Source organism: Laccaria bicolor, genomic scaffold (assembly GCF_000143565.1).
Source record: "Laccaria bicolor S238N-H82 LACBIscaffold_9 genomic scaffold, whole genome shotgun sequence".
Taxonomy (NCBI): domain Eukaryota; kingdom Fungi; phylum Basidiomycota; class Agaricomycetes; order Agaricales; family Hydnangiaceae; genus Laccaria; species Laccaria bicolor.
Window position 1 is genome coordinate 1341864 of NW_001889880.1, and position 16532 is coordinate 1358395.

Sequence of the window (16532 nt, forward strand, 5' to 3'; positions counted from 1 at the left end):
TCAACGACAATGGTGGTGGTTAAAAGACAAACATTGTGGATTGTTTGATGATGCCAAATCAAGCATGGGCATATTAATGTTTATTGATATTATTGATTAGTAATGTGTATTCTGGACATTGCATTCTGGTTGCATTCCTTTTTGTCCATTCCAGCTACTAATCAGGAATGACATCATTTCTAAGGAATATTTGTCCCCCGGATTGTCATTTTGGCTGGTGTCTCTGCCAAATTTGATTCCTCTGGATTCTGCTGGATTCCACAGGAATGACCAGAATCCGGCAGGAATCAGTGGGGCATGATAAAGACCTCGAGTTTTCAGGTGTGTGAGTGCCCTCAACTCTGGACACAACATGTTTGTGTAGTGTTTAAAGGTTCAGTTCAGTCCGGTTTTTTGCTGTGAAAACACGCAACCATGGACCACAACCAGTCCAGGACCGACCCAGATATTGAGGGAACCAAACCGAACCACCTAGGACCGGTCTTTTGCAGTCCATGATACCAGTTCAGACCGATCCAGACCGGTTTTTTTGTGTATAATTCATTGTACCAGTATAAACCATTACTACTCTGAAAAATAAATGGGTTATATAGCATAGTAAAGCATGTAAATACCTGTTGTTCTACCAATTATTAAGAGATTTAATGAAGATATGACATAGCTATGACTGAAACCGAATTACATCTCCTCAAGACTCAGGCAAAAGTTAATGTGGCAACTGTAAATTATTTGATGCATACCATACATTGATAGATGGTGAGCATATTTTCATATTTATAGCTTCAATATCCAAAAATTGAATCAAGCAAAATGATGAAAATTTGAGTGAGTTAGAATTAAAGTCATTCTGGTACAAGTTGCACAATACCAAAATGGATTTGGTTATATCTTTCTCAGTTCTTAACCGTTTTTGATGAACCAAAAACACAATTAAAGGTAATAAATGTGGTTACAATGCCATGTAACGCATGTGACCATTTAACCAGTTGCAACCGATTTAAACTGGTCTTTGAACAGTTTTAAAATATTTTTGAAATGAGGCAACTGGCAACTGGACCAGCCCCAAATTTGGGCAACTGCAACCGACAAAAAGACCAGACCATGGTCTGGTTCAGTTCAGTCCACCGGTTTTTTGTGGTCCTATGGACTGAACCTTTAAACACTATGTTTGTGAATGAGAAGAAGCACATTGTTGAGGATTGGATGAGGGGGAAAGGGAAAAGCTATCAAGATCGACCATTATTTATCCAAATTGTAAGGACACCCCAGAGTGGTGACGTCCATTTATAGAAAGTTGGTTTCCCAAATTGGCCCCTCCCATCCAATGGCAATGTTGGAGATGTAGGAGCAAGTTCAACAGAGATCAGGTTGAAAGAAAGCACATAAATTGCACATGAAGATAGTCAGGGTGATGCTGATGGTGACAGGAGTGGGGAGGATACCAACGGTGATAGTGATGATGATATCAATTCTGAATCCTGATGCTATTCCAGGCTGAGAAGAGGCACCAAAATGCATAAGAAGTGTAGGATCTGGAAGCCTTGAAGAGCATTGCATGACTCCGCCTGTCTTTGCATGATGTCTGAAACAAGTTCAGACACCATTATCAGTTCAGTCAATGAAAGGGATTAGATGAACGAGGAGTGTACAAGAATTGATTCCACCAATTCAGCACCTGAACAGGATGCATGAGAGACAAGTCAACTTTTGTAACAAAAATGTACCTTCTGTGTAGACTTGGTGGTGGTGGATATTAATGCCACACACTTTGTGGCAGTCATCAAAGACACAGCCCTTTGCCCAATTATTCCCTGTGCCAACCTCTGCATGGAGAAATGTATCTGGGGGGAGTAAACCCACAAAGGGCCACCCCTGATCTACAAGACCTGCTGGTTCAATGGTGCGTTGGTGGCAGAGGTGGGGTCGTTTGTTGTTATGTGTCATCAACATTGTTCATCCCTTCTTGTTGATTGTCATGTCCTGTTGGCAACATGGCCCCTGCTTCTCATGTGAACAATGAGAGGGGAGGGAGTCATGTCGCTCACATGTGAATGATGTGATGAGGTGAATGCACTGGAAGCAACTGGTATCCACCACCACAGTACTGGGTAAGGATGCTGCAGGCAGTAACACTATAAACCAAATAAGGGAGATGTGCAACACAAAGTGTAGTGAAAGACTTACCACTGCTTATATACGGTAATATACCATACACATGGATGTTTTGTAACAAGTAGCATTGGCAGGAACTCCACAGCAGGATTTTAATTTCCAACCAACTCAATTCTTCCATTCACCAAATACACAAATACACTGATATACATTATCTTGTCATTGATACCTCATATACGCTGTTTAATGTGCACAAGCATAATACATTGATGTGCATTTTTTGTCACCCCATGTATCTTCCTCAGCCTCCGCGTATTTTTTCATTCCATGTAAGGCAACTCTCATGAGATTGGGCAGTGCCAACTGTGAAATTTATTCAATTTATATTTGTTCAAGTTGTTTGGATGTAATTTTTTCAGCCCTAACCCTACATAATTTCCTTCTCTATATTTTTCTTTCTTTCTTCTGTGTTGTTTTTCACATGTCATATGTATTGTATTTTATTACTGACCCATGTCCAAAAATACAAAAATGTTGTAAGATATGCAGAATAAAAAATATGTGGAGAAGAATAAAAAATACATGGGGGAAGAGAAAAAACAAGGACATTGGCACTCAATATTCAATGATGACTTGATCAACAACTACTCAACAATCTTCAGCAGGATTAGTGGAGACAGCAGATTGCATGTTAAATTTCTCATATTGGGGCAAGGTTGGGGGTGGATTTTATGGTTATTCTTATATTCAACACATTTTAGTTTTAATTCATGAGAAAACACTATGGCTTGGCAGGAGCTCCATGGCATACATGGGAGAGAATTGGAAATTTAACCCTACCCTAGGGCTTATCACAAAAACTTCAAATTACAAAAGCGAATCCTGCTGTGGAGCTCCCACCAACCTTACAGTGCTTTGCATTGCTGTTTGCACACTGAAATTGTGAAAATTATGTTTGGTTTTGTATGTTTGTCACAGATTGACAAGATCTTTGAGAATTTTGTATTTCTCAAACCCAACTCTTGTTGCACCTCAGGCATCAGATGAGATGCATGTGCAGATCATCATTTACCATGATGAGCAACATTTTTCACTGCAGGAGATTGCAGGCCTTGTTTGATGTTGCGTCTGGCAAGTGATCTCTTACTTCCTGACTTGTGGGTCATTCCGACTCATGATACAACTTGCAGGAATGATGCCGAAGTCCATGCTCACAAACAAGCAACAAACCCAGAACAAACCAATCCTCACTGTATACCATCTGTTCACCCACCCATGAACCGAGGTCTTATCAGTGCCCCCCTAATTCCTGCAGGAATCCGGTCATTCCTGCGGATTCCGGTGGATTCCGGAGGAATGAAATTTGGCAGGGAGGCCTGCCATTTTCATCATTCCAGTGCCTTACCATTCCGGCGGAATTTGGGCATTCCGGAATTGACACCGGAATGATCCGCAGAATGCACAGGAATGGAATGTAACGGAATCCGGTCCTTTGTTTGTTTATTTTAGTTCTGTTACCAAACAAAGGCAACGTTACCAAACAATTGCAACACCCTTTCCTTTCACCCACCACCAACCATCCTCGTCCCCCCACTTCCATTCCCTCCCACCACCCACGTTGGCAACGACGACCACACCACACGACCCAACAACGGCCACGACCACACCAGCAACGAACCGAAGCGACCAGCGAGGCGGCACCACAACAATCCACGAGCGCCCACGACAACGACGTGGCCGATCCACGGGCGCCGCCATCAACCAGGGCCCACCACGCCAGCCAGCCACGAATGACACACCACACGCCCACCAGCATCATCAACGTGACACCAATGCAACGTGGCGGCGAAACGACGTGGGAACGAGGTGGCAAAATGACGACAACGACGCAACGTGGGTACGAGGCAACAACGTGACAACGACGACGCGAAGTGGGTACGAGGCAACAACGCGACGATGACGACGCGACGTGGGTACGAGGCAACAACATGACGACGACGACGTGACGTGGGTACGAGGCGACAACGCAACGACGACGACACGACGTGGGTACGAGACGACAACGCGACGACGACAACAATGCGACGACAACGACGACGCGACGTAGGAACGACGACGATGACGCGACATAGGAACGAGACGACACAACGTGGGTACCATTAGTCCCCACCACTCTCTCCCCCTCCATCCCCTCCCCAGGGCCTGGCCCACACCATTGCCTGTCCCTCCTCCCTTCCTTCCTCCCCCCTTCCTCCCTCCCCCCTTCCTCCCTCCCTCCCTTCCTTCCTCCCTCCCTCCCTCCCTCCCTTCCTTCCTTCCTCCCCCCTTCCTTCCTTCCTCCCCCCTTCCTTCCTTCCTCCCCCCTTCCTTCCTTCCTCCCCCCTTCCTTCCTTCCTCCCCCCTTCCTCCCTCCCTCCCTTCCTCCTTCCTTCCTTCTTCCTCCCTCCCTCCCTTCCTCCCCCCTTCCTTCCTCCCTTCCTCCCTCCCTCCCTTCCTTCCTCCCTTCCTCCTTCCGTCCCTCCCTCCCTTCCTCCTTCCCTTCCTGCCCCTTCATTTAACTTAGAAAATAGTAAATTAGATGTAGATTTGAGTTTTAATATATAAATATTATAAGAAAGTGTTCATACCCTTTAAGTCAGTGTGAAGAAGTGCATATTAGTGTAAATGTATCTAGCAAAAAGGAAGCAGATGAAGAAACCAGAAGAAGGTGAGGAGGATAACTTGGGTTTGGATGAAGAAGTCCAGGATGATGAGGATAACTAAATAAGAAGTGTATATTAGTGTAAATTCACCAGATTCCAGTTCCATTCCTGTGGATTCCTGCAGGAATGGGTGGGGCACTATAAAGTACTGGGCCTTTGGTCCCTTTTTGCAAGTAAGGTGCCTCTTCAATGATCATTGTGTCCTTTTTTTTTTACACTATCATTATTACCTTGTATCACTCTTGATTTGTATCTTTACATCTCTATACCTCATAGCTTACTATACCATGACTTGATTTGTATCAACTACTTCACCAATGGCAATTGTATTCTATGTACTTGGCTGTCTAAGTCTACAATGGGTGAGGGGGAGCATGATGGGGATGATGCCCTTGAGCCTCAAGTTTAGCTACAATGATCTCATTATGAAGACGAATCATTTCATCCAAAAAAAAACTGTACTTCACAGGGAGCATCTCCCTGCAGATAGAATGAAAACCTCCAAGCCAAACATTCACCTGTTCAGCAACCGACGTGTTAAAAAACCTGTTTCCATTGGGTCCCTGCAATTCAGGGAAATCTGCAGGGTTACAATGTTCCTGGCAAAAGGCATGCAAGATTTTATGCTTGTTGAGGAAGTGTCAGACGTCGACACACATTCCCATTGAAAGGAAGTACTCATCTTGAGTTGTGAGGACCTGTTGTTGTGCATCACAATTGGTGTCATATACAAGGTGTTCGGGTTTATGGGCTCAAGGAACAGAGAATGCCCACTTCACAAAGATCTTGAACAATTCACATCAGGGGCAGCCTTTTGTGTATGATTCAAGGCACATACCAAGACATTGGAGACAGCCTCAGCCCCAAAGAAAGTTGCACATGCAAATATGACTCCACAAGGTCAGACGAGAGTCTGTTCATTGTGTGTGTGTTGCTGGGAGTAGAGCAACTTAAGTTTAACATTTCCAGTCTCTGACTTTGCTGCCTTGCAGGGAATAAAGCTGGTGTTGTGGGGAGGCACCAGCATTTCAAGATCTTGAACACTGACAGATCCAGGGTTGTTGACTGTGTGTATCCGAATCACACCATCTTTGGTAGTATCAAACCAGTGGTCCTGGTCATCCACATCATTCTGAATGTCATTGTCATTGCTGTTCATGGCCATAGTGGCCCCCAAGGCATTATTGGGATGGGTGACTCAATGGTGCGCAAGTCAATCCCTCAGCGTGAATGCTGCTTTTCCCTTCTGGAACTTCAATCTCTCCATTGTCTGATGCTTGGGATGGGTGCAGCTCTTTGTACCATCAACAATCAGCTCATTGCAGCCTACAACACTGCATACATTGTGTAGTGCATAGTGTATGGGGCAGAAATGATCCTGGTTGTTTGCAAGGGGAGTCATGCAGCAAAACTCCCCACAACAGGGATGTCCAAGTGTGATGCCATCTGAAACAATAACCTGGCATTTGCCTTGTTCCAGGTAAGTCCAAAAAAAATAAAGGCCTCAGCATGACATCAGAAATACTCATGTATTGTCCCATCATCATCTTCCCATGTGCGCATACATTTTTATTGCAATAGTGAGCAACTTTGTCTTGGCCGTTATCAATTACAAATGATTGCGCTCTTCCATGAGCTTCGTGAATCAATGCTTTTGGTCTCTGGTGTGTGGAACCTTAACAGTGTCACTCCATACTTCATGCTATTGAATTAATGACCAAAGAACAAATGTGTCCCACACATGCTCTGTTTGAAGCTTCATACCAAACTCCCATCTGCCATTCTTGACATCAGATTCTTGTCATTGCAAGAGTGCCAAATCATATATTTGTGAACAGTTTGTCACTGAAACCCTAATGCCGACAGCTGTTAACAATTATCTCAAAAACTAGAGAATAAGGACACACCACCCCAATAGCATTGAATGGATTCACCACGAGACTAGACGCCCTTCAACAAATTGGTGTTCACTGTTGGAGCAGCAAGTACGAGGGGTAGTGGTTAAGTGAGAAGGTAATGAATTCGGGGACTCTCAGTCCCCCTTATATACTACAAACATATGTAACTAGAATGTACTACAAACTACTATAACTATCTACAGTGTCCTATATGAGACTAGTACGTGCGCGTATGCACAGGATCGGCATACCGGAGTTGCCGGTCTGCCTTGACTATTCAACATTCACCAACTTGGAGGTAAGCTGGTGAACCTTGATAGTATGTTCGGGTACCATCACAAACCTTGAAGTTATTATGATAGTTTGTGCAGCAATCTTAATATATGGTTTAGTTATATTAAAAGATGAATGGGGAGTACTCACCAGGACAGTAAAGATGTACTGACCATGCTGGACAGGCACTGCTTGCCAGTGTATATATGACCACTTGTCTTTGTTCTGCCTTTTTAAGTTCCTTGGTGTGAAGGCAATCAACATTGCTGCAGCAGCTTGATGGTGGATACAGGGTCATATATGCTTGAGAATGATCAGATAAGTAGGGATAACAAAGCTAGAAACTGTTTATTCAATCCACACTTCCAACCAAGCAGGTGAAAGCTTTCTTTGTCACTTTCACAATTTTCTTCAACAGTTGAAGTAGTCCAGACGTCATCTTTGATTGCAATCCACAAGGATGGTATCACCTCTATGGGAATATTTGTTGCCTCAGAAACAAATTCAGATACAGAGAGTGAAAGGATATCTGGCACATCATCTGAAGACTGAAAAAGAAGTTGAGTGAGCTGGATATCATACTTCAGGACTCTTCTGAGGTGAATTGCTGTGTGAATTTGATTGGTAGACAAGCTACAAAGAGACCAACGTGCCAGAAGCGCCTTCAGAAGCTGTAGAAATAGCATGGCGCGTGCTTGTTTGCAACACGACACGACAATTTACCAGGTCACATGTTCTCGTCCCTTAATCTATCAACTTCAAACCCTGCTATGCTGTGCCAGTCAGCCGCCACACACCCCAGACAAATCCCTGTACTTTTTGGCCCCATACTTTCCAATTCCCAGATGGCCTCAATGGAACTTTGACCCAACTTCACAAAGAATCTCAGATTTGGAATTTCCGCCCGCCATCTGGCAGATGCATTTGTCAGCCGCATCACCAGGAATCCACAACCATGTGCAAAGATAAAAAATCCTGCTCAATCAAAAATAGACCAAAATCAAAGTGAAAGTGCCTCACATACATGTACACCCCCAGCAGGCAAAATATTGATTCCTCTAAACCAAGGTTCTTGAAAATATTGCTGCTAGCCCTTCATAAATTACCGTTTTGTTAACCATTAAAAGGCCTGCACAAGATGTCCTAGCAATTTCAGCACCCCAATTACCTCCAAAGAAAATCAGAGCAGAAAGAAAATGCTGGAAATGCCATAAGTACGTCGAGGCAAAGAGATGCTGTGAAAAGCCATATGATGACTGCAACAGAGTAGATTGTGATAGAAGAGATAGCTGGCAACCTATAAGTCCCTGTCAGAACAAAACAGATGGCCCAGATGCAGGTGGAGATGGAAGGATGGGTCTGTAGCTTGCAGCTCATGTATGAAAGATAAGATAAGATAAGAAATTTTCTCTTTTTTTCGCTTTTTTCCTCTTTTTATTTTATCTGGTATGTAGCAGCTACAAACATGGCCACCCTGCCAGTTCAAACGTTCAACGTTCAGCAGTCCAAGCTTTCCTCAAACACTCTTCCCAATCACAGTGCCTTTCGACAACTTTGATCATCACAAGCGCATCACTCAGAATTCACATTTCGTATAATGATAAGTGTAAGTATAGCTACATATTGTGGTAAGTGAATAATAGTCCCATGCGAAATTAGTAGGTGTCCGTAAGCAAAGGCATAAAGCGTATCAGTAAGCGTAATATCGTGTCACAATGCATGAAAAGTCTAGAAAATAACCGAACAAAGAAGAAGGGAACAAGCGAGAACCTCATTTCCAGAATGGGTTCTTCGAGCTCTTCGGATTCGTAGGTGGCAAAAGGTACTCTCCCGAGCTTAAAGTGCTCGACGAAAAACGAGACGTTAGTTCCTTCTTCACAGGTTGTCGAGGATCAGGCACGCGTCTAGGGACACCCGTCATCTGCGAGTATATCGACGGCGCCGAAACGTGGCTCGTTTCGCTTATCGAACGCTGGTCTACGGGTGTCAGGCGATGGTGATGGGTATGGAACCTCGACGGCTCGGGAGACACTGGTCGCTGGTACGAGCCGATCAGCCTGACCATATCTTCTTCGTCTCCAGTCGAACCGTGCAGCGGCGACGGCCCCGATATATCTGACGTGTGAATCTTGGTCAACTTCATCGATTCGCTATGTGACCCATGCACTGGGAGTACAGGGACCACTCGCGTACTCCTATGATGTCCAAAGAGTTTCTCGCCAAAGCGGATAAGCCGCCAACGCCAACTGGTCTTTCCACGGTTGACTACAGCGCCAGTAGCAAACAACGCTGTTTTCTTGGCACGTTGTTTTCTTCGACGACGACGGCAGCACCATATGACAACAAGAAAGATGAAGGCGCAGCCCAGCGCCATGAGAAGGATCTCCCACCATTCCAAGGGTCGGCGTTTGCTGATGGCGGTTGGGGTGCTGAGGCCGGTAATTGTTGGAAGGGGTGCTAGGGTGCTTGTACCTGATACTTGTGGTACGTTCACAAGGTCTGAGAGGCAGACGCCCAACCCAGCAATGACACTGGTCCCACTTTGGCAATTCGAGGCAACGCATGTACCCTTCCGAAGAACTTGAGTGGGACTTGAGCAAGCAAGACAATTACTGGGTCCAGCGCCAGAGCAACTCGAGCAGCTGGAATCACACGCTTGACACGATGAAGTTGTCGGATCAAAGAACTGCGATTTGCTGCAGGTAGGGAGGCAGCGGCCATTGATGAGCACTGGCCGACTCGAGGGACAGCTTGTGCATTGATTGAACGAAGCTCCTGAGCAAGTGGCGCAATCCGGATGACACGTGAGGCATGAGCCTGAAGCCGAAAAGGTGTTGGAAGGACAAGTCGCAACACATTTACCGCCTGAGGCGAGTTGATTAGAAGAGCAAGTCAGGCAAAATGTTGAGGATCCGGCACAAGTGCTACATGTCGAATCACAAGCTATAAAGAATGGTAAGGATAGGCAATCATGCAGACAGGTGTTTCGGACGTACCAAGACATGTAAGATTATCTTGAGGGGATACAAATGTACCTGATGGGCAGGCGCTCACACATGTACCGTTGGAAAGGAAAAAACCAGGTATGCAGCCAGTACATTGTTTCTGGTTGACAGTAGATGCCACGCTGAAGTTGGCTATAATGCATGATGTGCACTTGGCACCACAACCTTGAAGAACAATCAGGCCAACGTCAAAGAAGAAAAAAGGATGAGACTCACTATCACATTCACGCTTGTTGTTGTCCGCAATGAGGTTCGTTCCCGCGCAGACGCCATTGGTATTAGCTGCTACACATCCTCCTTGGAAAGTGTAATGACCTGCAGAGCAAAGGATACAATCGTTGGAAGTTCCTGCTGTGCATGTTTGACACGACGAGGAACAAGCTGAGCAGGCGTTTCCATTGGCAAAGCTTCCATCAGGACATATTGTTCCGGCGGAAGTAATGGATTGGGGAGGGTTGCACTTGGTTTTGTCGCTGGCATCTTGTGAGAATCCTGTCTTGCAGGTCGTGCACGCCCCAGTACCATCAGCGCATTGAGTGCACCCCAATTGACAAACTGATCACAAATCATTAGTTCCATCAACGTCTCGATGCACTGAATGCAACATACCTTGACAATCACCTGTAGATGTCAGGAAAAAGCCAGGAGAACACTTCGCGCATGCCGTTCCATTAGCAGCGGTCGTGAACCCCGCGTTACATGTACACTGCCCATTAGAGCCACATACACCATTGAGGCAATTACATGTCGAAGGGGCGTTCGCTACGGTCGGTTGCAGACACCTTCCAGACCCCGAAATTCCATCATCACAGCTAGAGCAGCCAGAAGGACATGCTTGACATTTGGGACCGAAGAAACCTGAAGCGCACGATTCACATGAAGACCCGGTGAACCCAGCCGAGCACTGACACGTCCCAGAGGGAGTACAGATACCCGAGCCGGCACATGTGGGGGAGCAAGAGGCAGATTCAATATCGGTGAGTGAAAGAGAACCGAGAGTGCCGGATGGGAGCTGATTGACATCTGGGATTGAGTCCCACAGGATAACACGGTTGCTTGAGCCGGCGTTGACGGAGGCCCATACCCCAGAAGATAGAGCAATAGACTGGGAAGTCAATGGGACTGATGAGTTGCCAACTGGTGCGGAAGGGAGGGATGAGAAAGCGGCTTGGCCCGAGTACAGAGAGCCCGAGTAAACGGCGAGACCCGGTTGGAGGGCTAAGATGAGCGGCAATGACAGGGACGAGTTAAAGCCTGACGAGGCAGCGAGGGTGGCGGACGTGGATGCGAGGAGATTATGAAGGATTTGGGGGCTGGTGGTGGCAGTATATTGGCCAGGGAGTAAGTGGATATCAGTGGCAGCGCCAGGTGCCGATAGTCGTGCACCAACTAGTAGAGTCGTTATTCAACATAAAGAGGAGAACACGGTGAACGCACTGGTTGTGTTGGAATAGCCTTGAAGACATTGGCCTGGAATACAAACTACAGTGGGCGTAGATTGGGCATCTAAGAAGATAAATTTGATACAAGCCAATAACCAAAGCTTCACTGAAACTTACATATTGAGATAGTTGAAAAGGCAAGAATAGCAAAGATAGTCGCGAACATCGCGAAGATAGGTGAACGAAGAAGACGTGAAGGTCGTGGTAGAAGGTAAAGAGCAGTGAGAGACGGAGACGGGACAAAAAAAGGAGGACAAGGACAGTGGATGACTCGACAACGCCATTGTGGCCGACGACCTCATTATGTCCGACAAACTCATTGTGCCCGACGACGGGTGAGGAATCTCAAAGAGATCTTTTGTCGCCAAGAACAATAGCCGCCGTGCTATATCTGTTTGGTTACCTTGTTTGGTCCCATTGTGTGGCTTGACAACAAATGCCAAACAATAGCACAGCCATGCATGCCTGGTCAATACAGATTCAAAATGTTACACCATGTACTAATTTTTCGTTCACTTCCGGCACCAATGAGAAATTCTAGGTATTGTAGGTCGATGCAGAGACGTTTCCTCCACGTCCAGTCCAGTTGACGTCTAAGAAACAGCATCAGTTTCACATCAAAAATAACGAAGAAATGGTACACACGGATATCCGCGCCAGCCTTGAACTTGCTGTTCTCCTTGCCAGGGAGGACACGGAATGTGTGGGCACCGAAGTAATCACGCTGTGATCCGGTAAGTGTGAGGTCATAAGTCAAGATGCACATAATATACCTGGCCCTGAATGAGGTTCGCTGGAACGATCTCACTCCTGTAACCATCAAAGAAGGACAGAGCAGTGCTGAAAGCGGGTGTGGGGATGCCCCATAGAACGGCCTGAGCGATGATGCGCCTCCATCCTGGCTGAGCCTTGTGGACAGCTAAGAACACAAAACGGTCAAGTAACGCAACGAAAGACGTCAAACCACGCTTACCCTTCTTGAAGAAGTCATCGAACAAGAGAGATTCGAGTTGTGGGTTTTTCTTGTAAGCGGCGGTGATGTCTCCAAGGAAGACACTCTATAAAAGTATGTTAATAGCGAATAAAAGACAACCCTTTATATCTGACCTTGATGATGCAGCCTCCACGCCACATTTGGGCAATGCCAGCGTAGTTCAAGTTCCATCCGAGCTAGAAGCAACAACATTCAATGCCAGACTAAAATAGAGGCGCGGTCGTGCTTACTTCCTTGGCGTTCTCCCTCATCAAAATGAAACCTTGCGTGTAAGAGATGATCTTGGACGCGTACAGAGCCTGCTCGAGGTCATCGATGAACAATTGCTTGTCACCTTTGAAGACCTCCTTCTGAGGACCAGCGATGTTTTTGCTCGCACGGACACGTTCCTCCTTGATGGCAGACAGGCAACGTGCGAACACGGCCTCACCAATGAGAGTAACTAGTGGGATGGAGTTAGAAACGCTCGGGGATCTATCGACAAACGTTCTTACCGGGAGTACCGGCATCAAGAGCGGCAATGGCGGTCCATTTACCGGTTCCCTTTTGACCAGCCTTGTCGAGAATTTTGGTGACAACGGGTTCACCATCGTCATCCTTAAACCTAAGGATGTTGGCGGTGATCTCGATCAAGAAGGAGTCAAGAACGCCCGTGTTCCACTTGGTGAAGATATCCGCAATCTCATCCTCGTGGAGGCCAAGACCACGCTTCAAGATATCGTATGCCTCGGCAATCAACTGCATGTCACCATACTCGATACCTGATAAGAATCCGTTGAGCCGACTCCGATAAAGATGCAAGAGAGAACTTACCATTGTGGACCATCTTCACATAATGTCCAGAACCGGTTTCGCCTACCCAGTCGCAGCATGGCTCACCGTTCACCTGAGCAGCAGTCTTCTGGAAGATTTCCTTGATCGCCGGCCAAGCGGCAGTGGATCCACCAGGCATGAGCGAAGGACCATAGCGGGCACCCTCCTCGCCACCAGAAACGCCGGAGCCGACGAAAAGAAGACCTTTGGCCTCAAGTTCCTGCGTGCGGCGGATAGAGTCGGGGTAGTGAGAGTTACCACCATCAATGATAATATCGCCTTTCTCAAGATGGGGCTCGAGCTGCTTGATGAAGTCATCGACGGCTTGGCCAGCCTTCACAAGGAGTACAATCTTGCGGGGTGTCTTAAGCTTAGAGACGAGTTCCTCAATCGAGTGAGCACCCTGGACGTTGGTGCCTATTGCGCGATGGGTCGTATTAAGCGATGTTCGGCGAGATCGATGAGAACGAAAGCAAACCTTTGGCCTCGTTAGCGAGGAAATGATCGACTTTGCTGGTCGTGCGGTTGTAGGCGACGACATTGAAGCCTTTGTCGTTCATGTTAAGGATGAGATTTTGGCCCTACCAACTTACGATTGAGCAAAACAGCTGGACGATAGGTACTCTGGACATACCATGACAGCAAGGCCAATGAGTCCGATATCTCCTCTAGATCAAGGTATGTTAGCAGCGAGCGTCGAGCTGAACGGTGCGCAACGTACGTTGCCATGATTTCTAGTTTTAGTGGGAGGTTGCGATGATGGAGTTGAGAAGGAAAAGAGAGAGGGCGCGATATGGTGAAACTCCAGTGATGATGTTTGTTTGCGGCCCAGACTACGCTGGGTTAATCAGCTTTTGCGTGGTAATCAGTTCACCAGCCAATCGATAGCGTCTCCAGGAGCTGAGCCTTCCACCACGTCCCACGTTTACACGCCGAGACAACCCAGGGAGCGGGGTAAAGCTTTGTTATCTATTCCGATGAAAGCTCATATCTGATAAGATAAAGTGTCCACCACCTATTAATCCGCGCTCGAACATTTGACTACTAACCGCCAGCGCTCTCATTGCGTATTATTCCATACACAACGTCCATCCAAGTCCATCCATCGTGAAGTGGGCATCGAGATTTTCTTTCTTTCAAAATATCGATAAGCCGGCCCGGGTGGCCCCGGAGAAAGTTAGGGGGTCGGGCCGCGAGTCCGAACTAACGTCTTTCTTCCCGTCAAAAAAAATACAAATGTAATTTAGAGACTAATCTTTCCATAAGTAAATGTCCCTCGCACCGCTAAACCCCCGTATTGTTCAATGTCATCCACAGCAGCCTGCGGCGATGCAATTCAGGCAACTTGTCAAACAGCCCCCAAACGTCAGCGTCACTGGCGTCCCCAGACATCGCAATGTGTACCGATTTCAAAGAACGTCGCGCATCAAACAACCCCGCCAACACCTCGTCGACGACTCTCCACTTGCTCCAATCCATCTTTGCAATGGGAGCTTCAACGATGACCATGAAGCTAACTGCCTCAAGTCCATCACAATGATGGATCTGAGAGAGCAAACTCATTATGCATCGTATGGGGCTGTATCCTTCGGATTGGCGTACGTGCGTGAGTTTGAGCTGGCGAAGGCAAATCATGTCGGAAGGCCTCAGGATATGCAGGGGAAGGTTGTCTAGTACACGAATTAGATACCAGTACAGCTCAAGCAAGAGGATTGATACGCACTGCCACGACTCCCAGTAACGGCCACCTCCAATTCTTCCAAAGTAAGCCTCGAGTGTTCAATGACTTTCGCCGCAGTTTGGTAAGTTCCCATCGGCGAGATGGAAAGTTTAGAGAGCCTTTGAAGGCTAAGTGGCGAGTCGCTTGCCAAGAGAGTTGGCGTAAAAACATCCAAGCAGTCATCTCCAATGTGAAGAGACTCAAGGATAGTTGTATGAGCCCGGAATGGGAGGCTGGATATCCACCGAGCCCCCCAAGATACCTCCTTCACTTTCAGTTGCTTAATGTTAGAGCCCGCAATGAGATGAAAAAATTCGTCAAAATTATGAAATTGGCACGAATGAAGCTCAAGCCGCACAACCGTCCCCAACGTCATTGAACGTAGCGGAGAACGGACAAATTGAGATAACCACGCAAAGTCGACGCGCCGGAGAGAGAGAATGGACACATTGTTGAGTTTACCCAGGATCTGGACGACTACGGGCTCTATGTGGTACCAGACCCAATGCGAATATTCTGCGCGATGGATGATCAAGTGGCGGATGTACCCACGCAAGCGAGGTGATGTGTCTAAAATCTTGTTGAGACGGTAGTACTTGTCCAAGACACGTGAAGGGGTTTGGTGGTATTCCGCGCTTGGATGATGCATCAATTGAATCTGATAGAAAAGGTGGACTCGGCTCGAATGAAGGCATTGGGTCGATGTCATTGCAAGAGAGCGGAGGGTGGTAGGATCATCATGCAGGTGATCTATAACGACGTCCAGCAGTTCTGGAGGAAGCCTACATTCACCTGGACTGTCGGACGCTGATAGCATGTGTAACTTGAAGGTCAGGTTGAGTGGATGAGCCTGTTGTAAGTAGACTATAAGCAAGTCTTTCTTGGACAGCCTTGGATACGCACCTTTGTTCATAATTGTATGATAAGCTGTGAGCAGAACTGATGATGTAGTCGGTCCGACTCGGACATATCACCCTCGTGGCAAATATGAGGTACAGCTCGCCTAAATTTTCCATCACTTCAATCGTTCTATTTGTGTATCAGGATTCAGCGCTCAGCGCTCAGCAATGTGGCCATTGTACTGTATACAGCTCTTTGAAGCACTCACGACGCGTCGACCTCACCACCTATCATATCGAGCGCGTCGAACTACAACCGTGTCTCGTCGCTTCAAGGGGTTTGCACAGTAGTGCATACCAGGACCTCAATCAAAACCGCATCAAAAAAAGGTGGCATCATGATACGCTCGCGGCTCAAGTATGAAATGAGAGGCCCAGTGATTCAGGGCTTCCTTGAACCCCTGCATACTGCAAACGTATTGGCTCTCCGGCATTTGGTATACTCTTCACTCTCTACGTTCATCTAGTGGGTCTGCCGCAAGTTGCGAGTCAAGCCTCCAGGAGGTCCTCCTATCCGGGATTCATTCCTCTGTATCCCGCAAGGCCATGCTCCCTTTTGCACTCAAAGTGGTGTGGTTTGTCCTCTCATTCACCGGTATGCCGCGTTGTTATCTTCCCTCAAGTCGATAATTGACACCCCCACGCGTTTGAAAGGCCTTCTGAGCTGCTGGCTC

General features: G+C 46.9%; 6 protein-coding genes across 6 annotated transcripts; all 6 read right to left on the reverse strand.

Annotated features, from left to right (window-relative positions):
- Positions 1 to 5145: 5145 nt before the first annotated feature.
- Positions 5146 to 5979, reverse strand: LACBIDRAFT_326308 (uncharacterized protein; the record flags this gene model as incomplete). The annotated part of the gene is made up of 5 exons (XM_001880046.1): positions 5146 to 5223; positions 5333 to 5394; positions 5472 to 5512; positions 5653 to 5727; positions 5792 to 5979. The coding sequence occupies 5 exons, from the start codon at positions 5977 to 5979 to the stop codon at positions 5146 to 5148; spliced, it is 444 nt and encodes a 147-aa protein (XP_001880081.1).
- A 48-nt stretch (positions 5980 to 6027) lies between these two features.
- LACBIDRAFT_319161 (uncharacterized protein) lies at positions 6028 to 6343 on the reverse strand (the record flags this gene model as incomplete). Its single annotated transcript, XM_001880047.1, has 2 exons — positions 6028 to 6284; positions 6340 to 6343. The coding sequence occupies 2 exons, from the start codon at positions 6341 to 6343 to the stop codon at positions 6028 to 6030; spliced, it is 261 nt and encodes an 86-aa protein (XP_001880082.1).
- A 646-nt stretch (positions 6344 to 6989) lies between these two features.
- On the reverse strand, positions 6990 to 7283 carry LACBIDRAFT_319162 (uncharacterized protein; the record flags this gene model as incomplete). The annotated part of the gene is made up of 2 exons (XM_001880048.1): positions 6990 to 7087; positions 7136 to 7283. 2 exons carry the CDS (start codon positions 7281 to 7283, stop codon positions 6990 to 6992), a joined length of 246 nt encoding a protein of 81 aa, XP_001880083.1.
- A 1473-nt stretch (positions 7284 to 8756) lies between these two features.
- Positions 8757 to 11716, reverse strand: LACBIDRAFT_326309 (TNFR/NGFR cysteine-rich region family protein; the record flags this gene model as incomplete). The annotated part of the gene is made up of 6 exons (XM_001880049.1): positions 8757 to 9928; positions 9982 to 10155; positions 10207 to 10545; positions 10600 to 11379; positions 11474 to 11496; positions 11550 to 11716. 6 exons carry the CDS (start codon positions 11714 to 11716, stop codon positions 8757 to 8759), a joined length of 2655 nt encoding a protein of 884 aa, XP_001880084.1.
- Positions 11717 to 11894: 178 nt separating this feature from the next.
- On the reverse strand, positions 11895 to 13996 carry LACBIDRAFT_293971 (6-phosphogluconate dehydrogenase). Its single transcript, XM_001880050.1, has 11 exons — positions 13961 to 13996; positions 13874 to 13907; positions 13718 to 13820; positions 13240 to 13656; positions 12921 to 13187; positions 12657 to 12868; positions 12540 to 12602; positions 12406 to 12490; positions 12206 to 12351; positions 12078 to 12156; positions 11895 to 12025 (listed from the first exon to the last, which is right to left on the reverse strand). Exons 1-11 carry the CDS (start codon positions 13966 to 13968, stop codon positions 11970 to 11972), a joined length of 1470 nt encoding a protein of 489 aa, XP_001880085.1. The 5' UTR covers positions 13969 to 13996; the 3' UTR covers positions 11895 to 11969.
- A 527-nt stretch (positions 13997 to 14523) lies between these two features.
- On the reverse strand, positions 14524 to 15776 carry LACBIDRAFT_319165 (uncharacterized protein; the record flags this gene model as incomplete). The annotated part of the gene is made up of 2 exons (XM_001880051.1): positions 14524 to 14909; positions 14963 to 15776. 2 exons carry the CDS (start codon positions 15774 to 15776, stop codon positions 14524 to 14526), a joined length of 1200 nt encoding a protein of 399 aa, XP_001880086.1.
- Positions 15777 to 16532: the final 756 nt, after the last annotated feature.